The sequence below is a fragment of the Grammomys surdaster genome, unplaced genomic scaffold (assembly GCF_004785775.1).
Source record: "Grammomys surdaster isolate TR1022 unplaced genomic scaffold, NIH_TR_1.0 219, whole genome shotgun sequence".
Lineage (NCBI taxonomy): Eukaryota > Metazoa > Chordata > Mammalia > Rodentia > Muridae > Grammomys > Grammomys surdaster.
Window position 1 is genome coordinate 3,136,422 of NW_021604664.1, and position 13,083 is coordinate 3,149,504.

The 13,083-nt window shown below is 48.1% G+C and overlaps 2 protein-coding genes across 9 annotated transcripts in view; both read right to left on the reverse strand.

Annotated features, from left to right (window-relative positions):
• Positions 1-4,501, reverse strand: part of Inpp5e (inositol polyphosphate-5-phosphatase E) — a 12,466-nt gene extending 7,965 nt beyond the window's left edge. Inside the window, exon 1 of the mRNA XM_028772796.1 lies at positions 3,279-4,501. Coding sequence (XP_028628629.1) covers positions 3,279-4,102 — 824 coding nt within the window. The 5' untranslated portion in view covers positions 4,103-4,501. The remainder of the gene's footprint in view (positions 1-3,278) is intronic.
• A 441-nt stretch (positions 4,502-4,942) lies between these two features.
• Positions 4,943-13,083, reverse strand: part of Sec16a (SEC16 homolog A, endoplasmic reticulum export factor) — a 35,637-nt gene continuing 27,496 nt past the window's right edge. For 5 of the 8 annotated variants that reach the window (XM_028772961.1, XM_028772960.1, XM_028772967.1 and 2 more), the window contains 9 exons: positions 12,066-12,143; positions 11,815-11,871; positions 11,562-11,673; positions 11,010-11,147; positions 10,668-10,762; positions 9,880-9,954; positions 9,184-9,243; positions 8,329-8,406; positions 4,943-6,470 (listed from right to left, as the gene is read on the reverse strand). In XM_028772961.1, coding sequence (XP_028628794.1) covers positions 6,402-6,470; positions 8,329-8,406; positions 9,184-9,243; positions 9,880-9,954; positions 10,668-10,762; positions 11,010-11,147; positions 11,562-11,673; positions 11,815-11,871; positions 12,066-12,143 — 762 coding nt within the window. In that variant the 3' untranslated portion in view covers positions 4,943-6,401. Of the gene's footprint in view, positions 6,471-8,328; positions 8,407-9,183; positions 9,244-9,879; positions 9,955-10,667; positions 10,763-11,009; positions 11,148-11,561; positions 11,703-11,814; positions 11,872-12,065; positions 12,144-13,083 lie in introns of those variants that run through there. The other 3 variants (XM_028772962.1, XM_028772964.1, XM_028772968.1) reach the window with 3 other exon arrangements.

The window sequence follows — 13,083 nt, forward strand, 5'->3', positions numbered from 1 at the left end:
CCAACCCACTTAGGAGAAGGCACTCCAGATCTGAGCACAAGTGGCATGGAAGACTTTAATCCCAGGAAGCAACTATCTGTGAGTTCCAGGCCAGTCTAGTCTACATAGCAAGTTCCATGCTAGCCAAGGCTTCATAGTGAGACCTTGTCACAAGAAAGGAAAAAAAAAAAAATGGAGGGTTTGGCTGGTGAGATGGATGATTTAGCCATCAACCTGATAGTATGTTTGATTCCCCACATTGTACGAAAGAACCGACTCCCACATACTGTCCCGATTTATACATGTTCACTATGCATTCCCATGAGCATGTATATGCACACATGCATACATACACACATAAATAAATGAAAATGTTTTTTTCTTAAGTAGTAGGTCAACTACTGCAACCTGGTGGCCTCTGAGAACAAGATGCCCCAGAAGGAAACCGGAGCCTCTTCTGAAACATCAGCTGGCAGCCTGACCTAGGCTTGATCCAGCCACTAAGAGTAGTTTTCACAGAGTTGGAGAGATGCTGACTTAGCAGTTAAAAGCACTGGCTGCTCTTCCAGAGGTCCTGGGTTCAATTCCCAGCACCCACACATGGCAGCTCATAACTGTCTATAACTCTCGCTCCAGAGGATCCAATACCCTCACACAGAAACACATACAAAACACCAATGCTAATGAGATAAGTAAATCGTTTTCACGCCTTTCAAATTGTTGAAAAAGAAAACAATAACCCTATTTCATGACTTGTACAAATCAAATCTGTGTCCCACAGTAAAATATTGTCAAAACCACCGCCCTTCTTGCCACATTAGTACTCTCCCAAGTGAGTGGCTACAGGCTAAGGCCAAAAGAGCTGAAAGCTACATCATGCCAACCATGGATCTAGAACAAGCTGCAGTTGTGAGGTGTGAGGCACAACTGGAGGAAGCCCCTCCTTCATCATGTCCCTGTGATTCAATAGGGGTCCAGACATATCACTCAGACTTATTTTCACTTCCTATGGATTGCACAAAACAATGCTTTGAACATAGTAGAAACATTACTCTTTAAAAAGAGACCCATGAGGAAGGATTGAGGGCCTCGAAGAGGATACAAACTCCACAGGAAGACCAATAGGATGAACTAACCTGGACTCTTGAGGGGGCTCTCAAGAGACTGAACGACCAATCAAAAATCATACAAGGGCTGGACCTAGGCCCCTTGCACATATGTGGCAGATGTACAGCTCGGTCTTCATGTGGGTCCTGAACAATTGGAGCAGGGGCTGTCCCAAAAGCTGTTGCCTGTATGTAGGATATGTTGTTCTAGCTGGGCTGCCTTGTTTGGCCTCAGTGGGAGAAGATGCGCCTAGACCTGCAGAAACTGGGTATGCTAGGGTAGGGGGGGATACCCAGTGGGGACTCTACCCTTTCAGAGGAGAAGGGGAGGGAGAATAGGGGGAGAGACTGTGGGAGGGGAGTATCAATCCAGATTAAAGTGAATTAAAAAAAAAGAGAGAGAGACCTCTGCATGACTGGAGGAATGGCTCAGTGGTTAAGAGTGTTTGCTTCAGGCAATGGTAGCATATACCTTTAGTCCCAGCACTAGGGAGAGGCAGGTGAATCTCTAACCCTGGTCTACTGAGCTGACAGGGGTTACACAAAGAAACCTTGGCTCAAAAATAAAACAAAAAAAGCTTGTTGCTTTCCCAGAGGATCTTAGTTTGATATCCAGTACTATTGGGCAGCTCACGATTGCCTATACCTCCAGCTCCAGGGAATCCAACACCTCTGATTTCTGCAGACACACACACACACAAACACACACACACACACACACACCTAATTAAAAAATAAGAATATTTAAATATTTTAAATATTTAAAAAGATTGCTGGCCTACTAATGACCTGAGGTGCTGACACCAGGGCATGCTGTGCAGGAGCCAGGCCTAGTGGAGAGGGCTGTGTACAGGTAGGATGCTGGGAGTGAGGTCTACCTCCAGCAACTAAAGGGAACTAAATGGAGGACCCACTAAACATGTCCACCCGAGGCCTCTCAGTATGTGGCTCTCTTTGGAAGCAATCTGTGCAAATATAAGCACCCCAACATCTCCAGAAGAGGGCCCTGCAGTTAGCAGCGCTGGAGTTACTGAGAGAAACTTAGAAATGACCACCTAGAGATATAGGCAGAAACTGCAAGAGACTACATCACTCTTAGAGGAAAGGAAGACTCCTTTGGCCTCTGGAGCAGGGCACCCTCATGTCACTCCAGGTCTCTTGCATGAAACCTTCTAGCCCATAGTCACCTGTTTAGGTGGCTCCTCTCCAGACCCTCCCCACTCTCAACTGCCCCACCCACCTATAGGCAGGATACACCTTACAACCAAGACCCCAGAAGGGGACCAGCTTGAGAAAGGAGGCTCCAGATCTGGAAAGGGCATGCTCTGATCCTATGTTCCCCATGATGGATGTGGCTCCAGGAGAGGAGAGCCAGCACAGGGAAGTCATACAAGAAAGGGTTCAAGTGTCCATCTTGGACACTGGGATCCTGTGGCTCTAGACAGTGAGGAAGCTCTCCCAAGGGCATAGGATAAGCTAGCTAAGCCTGTTCCTTGGCCCTGCAAATGGCCCCTGGTGTCACTTGTGTTAACTGGTGTCTAAATGTCCTGGTAAAATGCTGACCTATGGCCCAAAGTGTGATCGGACAGCACCCAGACCTCCTTCATGTATCACCAGAAGCCCCTGAGTGCTCCTCATGGGCAGTGGCTAAAAAAAGTACAGCTAAAGAAACCTGTGACCCTTCACACAGAGAAACAAAGGGGCCAATTCAAACCCTCACTAGGAAAGCTGCCCAACAGGACACACAGGAATACAAACTACAGGGGCAGTAAGAGCGTGATGGACATGCTCTCATCTGCCTACGTAAAGAATCGGTAGACTTTTACGTGTTCACAGTGTCTGTGGGTGGCATTGAGCCCCAAAGAAAGGTTCTGGAAGGATACAGACAGAAGGAGAAAGGCATGATTTCTGAGAACGTGGGAGACCTGCCTTATTTTTCTGTTTAAGCATTCTCTATTTGAATCCATTCACATAGCCTCTGGGTAGTTTGTCTTCTTATATTTATCTATTTATGTAGATGGTGGTTCATTGTAGCCTAGGCTGGCCTTGTGATGATCCAACTTCAGCCTTTTAAGATCCGGGATTGCAAGCATGAGCCACCATGCCTGGCTCAGTTTGCTCTTGGCCTGATTTAATGGAGACCTCTGGATGACAGCCCCAGAGCTCCCTGCCCCTCCCTCCTGGAAGCCCTACCTGCTTCTGACGTCCTTGGTGCGGATGGGGGCCAGAAGGCTGAAAGAAGATCTGGCTGAGTGAATGGAGTGATCGTCACCAGCCAGGGGGCTCCGGGGTCTGCTGGGTCCCAGGTTGCTGTGGGCCCTGACCAGTCTGGTCTGCATGCGGAGCTTGTAGTCCGTGTGCTCAGGGTCAACCTTGTTTGCTGTTCTCAAGGAGCTGGAGGCTATGTTGAGGTCCATAGCTGGTGGTGTGTGAGAGGCATGCAAACTTGCCAACCTGGAGGGGGGCCTACCTGAAGCAGCCTGTCTGTGCAGGAAGTCCAAGGAGGTGCTGATCGTTCCAGAAAGACAGTCATTCCATAAGGATGGGCTCCCTCCCTCACTGCCTGTGGCCCTTCGGGGCTTAGGTATCTCCTGCAAGGATGTGCTGAGGCAGGGCAGGGGACGACTGTAGGCAGGGGACTGGGATACTGAGTCCTGCAAGGAGCCCCTGCAGGGACTGGCCCCATTTTGGACAGTCAGATCTTCCTGACTACCCTGGAAACGCCTCCTCCTCCAGCCCTTGTCATCGAGGGACAAGGTTCGCTCCAACTTGGGTCTAATAGGTGGCTGTGGGGTGATGAGGTTTGCCTTAGCTTGTGGGTTCTGGTTGCTTGGTTTTGCTGGAATGCTGAAAGGAGGCATGGGGTTTGTCTCTGAACCCTGAGAGTCAGTGGCTGGTAAGGAGCCTGGTGTTGGGATGAGCATCTTTTCCGTGTTTGGAAGCTGTCCCTGGAGCATTCTGCCTTCCAGTTGCCCAGGTGCCTCCATGTGACGCAGGCAAGCTGACTTAGACGGCATAGTCCAGACCTGGCCAGCCCTGACCCACTCAGCCTAGCCCTCCCAAGGAAAAGGATCCTCCCTGGGAGGTTAACAAGCAACTCTTGTTGTCAAGGATGCACGTCAGAGATTGCCAGCTGGATGCCATAAAAACTCGGGTGGCTCTCTTTGTGGCATGGGGCGGTCCTTTTGGAGCAGGGCCTGTAGCTGCATGGCTGGAGACTTGAGTTCTCACTGATGCCTGAGGAAACTCAGAAAAATCCCTTAGCTCCCCGAAGCCAGCTCGCTGGTCTTAAAAAGCGACCTCGTGAGAACAGGCACCAAAGGGGCGGTCAAGGCTGCACTTCACGGAGCTGCATAAGTCCGTCCAGCACTCCGGGCCAGCCCTCCATCCCACCGTGGCAGAGTAAGGTAGCGCGCTCAGCGTCCTAGGCTCACCTGCTCCCTCCGTTCGGCCGCAGACCCGCCGCCGGATGCCGGAATGTCTGATTCAGCCGGGCCTGACGCTCGCGGACCTAACCCAGTCACGGTGGCGGCTGGAACAACGACTGCTGCCCCGTGCCCCGGCCCCCGCCAAGGGTTCGCCCCAGCTCAGCCTAGTGGTCACCTCGGCCCAGGTCCCGCTCTGTGGTCGCCCTGAGAACCGCCCGGCCCAAGATCATACCGCCGCCACAGCGCCTCCTAGCGGCCGGAGGACCACAACCCCGTGCCTGGAAGCCACGCCCCCACACGAGCTCCCACCCTGCCCTAGTAGAAAGGCCATATCCAGACTCAGGGAGTCATAACCAATAGTTGCCCAAGGCTCTACCAACACTAAAGATCTCATTGGCCTGCCCCTCAAAACACAAAGGAAGCCATAAATGAAGTTACTTGAGAGCCCAAAATATTTTATTTAACAATGTGAATTTTGGAAAAATAGCAGCTCCCAGGGAAGAAGCTTCTTGAATCAAAAGTGGTTGGCAGTCAACACAGAGCCTGGGCAGGGTTGCACCAGAGCCAAGGGTCCTGCCTGGTCCCAGCAAGGACACAAGTTGCTACTGACCCACAGGGACAGGCCTTTCTTAATAACAGCAACAGGAGGGTCCAAGCACACTCATCTATGGAATATTCTGGAAACCATTCTGTGAGTCTTTCCTAGATGATGCAGGGAACCAGGAAACCAGGAAGGGCTGTACTAATTCCATATTCTACAATTTCTAAATTTAATTCCAAACAAACCATTTATGTTTTCTACCCAAATTACCTGCTGATTTTTTATAAATATTTTAAATCTCTTTCCCCTCCTCTTTAGAGTGTAAGGATAGTTTTAGGAACAGTCAGTGAAGCCTTAAAACTCTGAGTTTGAATGTGGCAGCAGCTCCTTGAAATGATATGGGTAAGTCATTGAGTAGTTGCTGAAGGTCCCTGGTGGGCTTTGGGGTAGAGATGCAAGGTTCCACAGTGTCTGCTAGGACACTGTAGGCCACTCCAAGATACTATCAAGTATCTCTTTAAGTGCTGTCTGCAGGTGACACTGAGTCAGCTAGAGGGCTCCATACAGACCCTAGACTAGGAGGGCAGTGCATTCCGGCATGCTGACAGTTTGTAACCTGGTTAATCAGATCAGCAGCTTCTGAATATCAGTTCCTTGGGGCTCTCCCCAGTAATGGCCATGACAGAAAGCTCTGAGCAGTAAAATCTTATCAGGCCACAGAAAATGGAGTGAGGCTGGAAATTCTTGGAGAGACATGCCCTTGTAACCACTTCCCCCAGCCCGTGAGCCTCGGCCATCTGGTGACCCTTTGAGGAGCTGGCATGTACTTCTTGGTTCACAGGACAGGGCACAGTTGCCCAGTGCAGCTTGGGGCTCCTCTTAGGCCAGACAGCCCAGTAGGCAGTCCTCTCCAGGTAAGCAGTCACACTGTTCTAAGTAGCCTAAGGAGCCCTGGTTGCTTTGTACCATTTTTCAGGTGAGAAAGGCCCTGGTTTCCAAGGAACTGTGCTCTCCTGAGGTGAAGCCCTGTCTAGCCTCTCTTCAGGGGTATTCTCAAGTTGACTCAAACCTTCATTTGTCTAAAGTGACTAAAAAAGAAACATTGTTCTTCTACATAAAGACTCTGAATTAGATTCATTCTATCCAGCATCTGAAAGGAACCTTGAAGTCAATTTTTCAATAATTCATATACATAGGCTGCAAGGAGGGAGACACACAGTATGACCGGCTTTGAGTTACTGCCATGTCCATCTGGGATCCACGAGACCTGAGGCAGCTAGTTTGGTTCTTGGTGAAGAACAGTAATCTAGTCATCTCCGAGTTCCAAATAAGAATCCAGCAGCAATCTTAGTTCAATGCCGCATATTTTCTTTGGCCAATCCTCCCTGGCCTTGAATTCCCCGAGGTGACAGAAGCCTGGAACAAAAGGAACAGCAATGACCTACATGTGTCCATGCCCAGAGGCTGTCCAGCAGGATGGGTCTACAGGGTAAACCCACAAATGGGCAAACTCTGTGTTAGCTTCAAGTACAAGACCTTCTGTAGGTGCCAAATTTCTGCGGCTCAGCATTTCCTAGCCCACAGCACTGCAGACATGATTTGTTTCTGTTCTGCCAGCTCTGTCAAGGCCATAAGAGCTGAGTTAGCGCTACAGAGCTGGGCCAGCTAAGGGTTCACTGAGTCCAAGGGTGGTCAGTGGCCTATGGTTTTCTGTTCTGGAAAGCACAGGGGTGCCACATGCCACAAGAGAACATGGTATATATTCTTCCTGCCTCACAAGACCTTACTGGGATCAAATCCAAGAAATCTGTCAGAACTATTCAACTACAAGGTCAAAAGAAAAATGAGATCTTGTAGATGAAAACATGGACAAAAATGTTGACAGCAGTAGCCTCATCTGCACAGGGCCTAGCACAGGGTCCCAGGACCCTCAAGAGGACTAGACGGAGAGTGACCAGGGCTGGGTCTAGCACAGCTGAGGGAAGGGTCCCTGTTAGAGAGGGCTGAGAACATCACATTCAGAATGTCAAGATACCTGCCCAGGTAACTCATTTTGGGCCCTTCTTGGCTGCAAAGAATTATTCAATTACTTCTCAATAGACTTTGTATGGCATTTATGAAAAACAAACAAACAAACAACTGCTCCTCCAGATCACCTGGGTTCAATTCCCAGCACCCACATGATGACTCACAACCATCTGTAACTCCAGTTCCAGGAGATTTGATGCCTTCTTCTGGTCTCTGTAGGCACTAGGTATGCAAATGGCAGACAGACATATATGCAGCAAAATACCCATACACATAAAATAAAAATTTAAATAAATAAACTTTGCTTGCTTGTCCTTTAATTAAAAACAAAAACAAACACAACAACAAAAACCTCACACATGCTGCTTGCCCCCGGGCTGAATCTCAGTTTGTAGAGTATTTGTCTAGCATGTTTAAGTGCCTGGTTTAAGTCTCTTGTCCCCCCCCAAAAAGATGCTTATCCCCTCCACAGAAGCCAGACTACACTTCTCCAAAAGATAGTGGAGAAGCAGAGAAACTATACAGCACATTCCAGACTCTCCTGGGCAGAAATACATAAGAGCCCAGACTGAGAAAATGTGTGTACAGATCCTTGAGGAAAGATGCCATTCCAGTCTTCAGAGACAGAGAATGAAGACCTGGACTCTTATAGTGGGCACCAGAAAACGGCACTACCACTTTTGATCTTAAAACTGCACCCACCAAACTCTCAATCCAGCACCTAGAGCAGACCCAGAGGGTCTTCAGGAATCAAGTGCTGAGGCCTGAAGCTACTGAACAATGTCTCACTCAGAGGGATTAATCAGGAATGAAGCAATGAAAAATCTCAAACCAAGGCTCTCCTTGGTAGAGCTGCTCTTAAGGAGAAGAGGAGGAGGAGGCAGGAGGCAGAGGACTGGGCTGGGAGTCCATGATGTATGGCTAACCTGGGAAAGCCATGCATCCTGTGCAGGAATGGGAGGTTGGCAATAGTAGGAGCCAACCCTCAGCCATGGCAAGTAACAAAAAGAAAAGCTCTGAACCTGAAGAGCCCAAAGCAGTGAGACGAACACAAGACAAGCAGAGGATGCAGATTAAGTCAAGTAGGAGACCTACAGAGTGAGTTCTAGGACAGCTAGAGCTACACAGAGAAACTCTGTCTCAAAAAAACAAGTAACAAAACAAAATCCCCAAAAAGAACAACCAGGGAACACAGGAGACTCACTGAGCAGGCAAGCTGTGGGAAACAAAGGCAAGGGTCACTCACCTGCACCAACTGAGCAGGATTGTAAAAGGGCACAGACCCACCAGGAGGGGCCCCAGTAACACAGTGGTCTCCAGGATCCTGTGAAGCACAGAGAAGAACCTCAGCAAGCCAGTGTTAGAGCAGTTGCTGTCCCAGTAGCAGTCACAAGCCACACCTCAGAAAGGACCATTAATGAATGCTCCAAATAGGCCCCAGAGAGAGATAGCTCTGGTAACACTTGTTTTCATTATTAGATGGGTCATAGAACAGCCAAAGTCAAAGCACCATGCAGTAAAATAATTTGAACAACATGCAGACAATGAGTGCAGGCCACTGAGATTTCATTAGTGCTGGTCAAGCAGTTAGGAGGCCTGGACAGGGTGACTGCTCTAGAGCCATGGACAGTCAGAAATGGCCCCCTGAGACTTTCCACTGAAAGCTATTGACACAACCTGGCTCCAAAACACAAGATGAAAACCATTCTCTGTTTCCTCTAGTTTGGCCACATGATAACTATCATGTCCACATTCCTACTGGCTACAAACAGACTTCCTCAGCCTCATCAGCAAGAAGAAATCTTTCTTCACAAGTAGTATCCTAACTCAGGAGATGTTGACAGCATGGTAGGGTCAGGCCACTTCACAAGAAGCAGAGTTATTAGGAAGCTCACCTGAACATTCTGAACCCTGTGAAGCGAGTCCACCACCAGCATATATAGACCCAGGCCATTTAATAAAGGAAAACTGCATCTTTGCCCACATGATGCTTGGTTAAGACAAGGGGTTAGTGACAAAGTAAAGAGGATGACAGACTCTCTAAGGGACACATAGGGGCTACACAGCCAGCCCCGTGGAGGGAGCCACCAGTCACAGGTACCTGATGGAAATGCCGGCTCACTTCCTGTGAGAGCGAGCTCAGAGAGCTACAGCGCGAGAGCTATGAACAGCAAGAACACACACAGATACAGACATGAAGATCAGCATGCTCCACTGCTCCACACTGCCAGCTGGTTCTAAAAGCTTTATGATGCCATTAGAATCAATGCTCAAATGAAGACAGCCAGTAGTAGCTTCAAATGTCCCCCAGTTTGGTTAAGAAAACCATCATTATGCTGGGAGAAGGGAAAAAAATCTGTCTAGCTCTTAGCTCATATTTTGTGACACCTCAAAGTTCTGAAATTGCTTAGGATACTGTGAGGGAAACCTGGCTAGAAGGTAAAGATGCCAGCCCACACCTGACTTAGAGCTCCTAAGCAAAAGTGATCATACAAGTTAAAGTGTTACTGTGAATCAAACACATTAAGTGTTCCCATTTTGTACTTCCTTCTCCTATTCACTTGCACACACTTCTAAAGAGTCACCATGGGACAGTGCAGAGCTGGCTGAACCTCCATTCCAGGCCATAGTACCCCACCACACCCACATATACCCAAACAGACATGCAACATGCATACACCCATGCACATGCATGCCCTCACCTGCACACACATAATACACAAATGCACAGGTCACACACACACACACACACACACACACACATACACTGTACTCATATACCGGTGGTGTTCCCTACCTCTCCTCCCTGGGAGCCATCTGGTTTGGAGGGTAAGAGTTCAGGTCCAGGAGCTGATACTGTAGAGCTTACCACCTATGAGGAAATATGAAATGTGAAATGTGGTAAATCTCTAATCCCAAAGAGTCTAAGCTTTTACACCTGAGAAGAAAACTGCCTGCTCCTGTAGCACAGCCTAAAGACTATCCTGATATGCCCTGGCACCTCTGTGAGAGGTCACATAGAAGATGTTTTCCCCAGGACCCCACTGTCCTGCTTGGAGTGGCTCTTGATGCAACAGCTATCAAACCATGCTAGGCATAGCCCACAAGCCTGTGTGCAACCCCCATTACTGCCCTCCAACTTTATGGAGGGCAGTGAGAAGCCATGGGGTCCATACCAGGACAGGCTTTCCTAGAAACATGGGGATTCAGCTGCCCTCTTTACCCTTCTTTACTTTTTGTACTGCTACCTAATTCTTTGCTTTCTAACATTTTTCTGATTTAAAAACTTGTGGTAAAATATGTTTAACATAGAGTTACCACCCACACCAAAGCAAGAAACATTAATGGACTGTACTGTTAAAACAACTATCACCCCATCCCCAACTTTAGAGTTTCTCCTCTTTTCTTGACCCTAGAGTGCCTACCTCAGACCTTGCATTCACCTTCTAATGTCCGTACCAAACAAATATAGGCAGTGTAACCAGAGTCATCACCTGGACACACCTGACACTGATTTGTAGAGGGCAAAGGAATCCTGAAGGACACAGGGAGCCCCTCACCTTCTTCCCATAGCACTGTATATACCTTGGGTTCCAGGGTGGGCTCTGCCTTTGACTGAGTCCCAGCTGGTGCCTGTCCCCTACAGCCAGTCCCATCTGTAGGTTGTGGCTCTTCTGCATCTGTGAATGAGGGGGCACGAAGTCATCACCCCAGCCCAATCTATATAACAGCCCAATTCTATATAATAGTCTACTTGTAAGGGTTCAACCATGGACCCTCAGGGAGGAAAGTCCAATTGCCAAAGAAGTATATACAAGCCTTTGGTCCTTTGCACCTTGGCCCAGTTATTCTTCTAGGGAGGACTAGGGCTAGAGGCTCATAGATGGAAACTGATCAAGAAGCAGGGCTAACACATGGGCTGCCTACCTGGGTTTGGTACAAATAAGTTAGAAGGGATTGGCAGTGGGGCGAGAGGAGCAAAGAAATCTGCAGGAGTAAGAGCTGGTTCACTCCGCTGTGTTCCACTTGGGTTTAGAACATCCACATAGCGAGCTCTGGACCCACCTACCAATGAGAGGGGGAGTCAAATTCAGTTGAGCAGTAAGTGACCTCCAACATCCAACAAACTTGGTTTCCACTGAATCAGAAGAACTAATGAGGGCCCACAGTAGAATTGACTATTGGGCTTGGTTTCCATTCTACCTAGGCACACAGGCTGCACATTTAGTACTTGGATCTGTGGGCCATCTATCATGTACTGGGTACATCATGTACCAGGTACATCAGGTACTGGGTTCATCATGTACTGGGTACATCAGGTACTGGGTACATCATGTACTAGGTAACTGGGCTTTTCTCTTAAGGGTAGAAATGTGCAATCCCTAGCACAGACAGCATGAGCATCATGACAGCTGACTGAGCTTGGATGCCATAGGACAGTGCTCTACACAGACACCTGATTTCTGCTATAGCTATTACCTGCTTTTCTAGAAAACACATTCACGGAGGCCTTGGGTGGTCCTGCAGGCCCAGTGGGAGCCACCTGGGGAACCTTGGGGAACGATGTTGGAGGTGGGGGTGGAGCCTTCTTCTGCAGAGGGAGAGACAGCTCAGCAATGCCTTTAACACGATGGAGACCAGTGAGGACTCTCCAAAGGGAAGCCTTGCCCAGGTGACAAGGAGTAAAGCAGGCAACCTTCCCCTTAAACAGGGACCTAAAGACATTGCTTACCTCCTCCTCTGGTTCATTCAAATTCACCCACTGGTTTTTCTTTTCATCCCAAACAATCTGCCAAGATTTTTAAAAGAAAAAAAAATATCAGTACAATGAAACTAAAAAGAATAGAATCTGATTTAGACACTGCACCACTTCAGAAAATGTGAACCCTTTCAGGTCTGTTCTGAATCCTAACGCATTGCATTATCAAGCTGTGACAGGCCAACCACCCCACTAAGCGAATGCCATATCTGGACAATACTCACTGATTTGTTCTTGTCATCTGGTAGATAAGCTTCTGTCCGTTTCTTCCCAGGCAGCCAACGAGAGAACCAGGATTCCGTCTAAATAAAATCATCAGAAAAGCATGAGGACACTTCCCAGTGAGAAGAGCCCAGCACAAAAAGGAAAGACTTGTGTGACACCATGTCCAGAGATGGAATGTGGGCTGAGCAGTCAACCATCATGGGGACAGAGGTTAGTTTGAACACTGAGGATGGGCTCATCTGGGATGCTCTAACCATACAAGTCAAAAGGGTTTGGATGTGCAATGATGTGTACACTTTCACAGGGCTGGGGATGAAACCCGGGACCTCCCACATGCTAGGAAAGCACTTTACTACTGAACGATGCCCCACAATCCTAAGTATATCTTTTTCTGAGACAGTGTCACTATATGGCCATCCTGAAACTTGCACATTCCACACCCAAGCTCTGAAAAACTGAGCACGAAGGGGAAAAGGAACTTGGGCAGGATGGCCTCCACATAAAGCCCCTCTTCCTGTACGGAAAGAATCTGGGTGATCAGAACTTTATGACTTTATATTCCAGACTGCTTTACTAAAAGAGAGGAGAGAAGCTGTACTATAGAATCTACATTCTATTTCTCTTAGAATCATCAGGGGAAATGGTCTGTCCTGGGAGGCAGACAACTGCCTCTTCATTTACACTGAAAGGTTGTTATGGGCCAGTGATAGTGTTTACCCAGTATGTATGGGCCCTGGATTCCCAGCACTGGAAATAAATAAATAAATAAATAAATTAATTAATTAATTAATTTAAAAAATGGACCAGGAGTCTGGCTTATTAATTACATACCCTCCTCCCCTTGAGACAAGCTCTTACTATGTAGTTTTGTCTGGCCTGAAAATATAGATCACTGAGATCTGCTTGCCTCTGCCTCCCAAGTGCTGGGATTAAAGGCATGTGCCACGACCACCTGACTTACAGATATATTTGTGTGTGTGTGTGTGTGTGTGTGTGTGTGTGTGTGTGTGTGTGTGT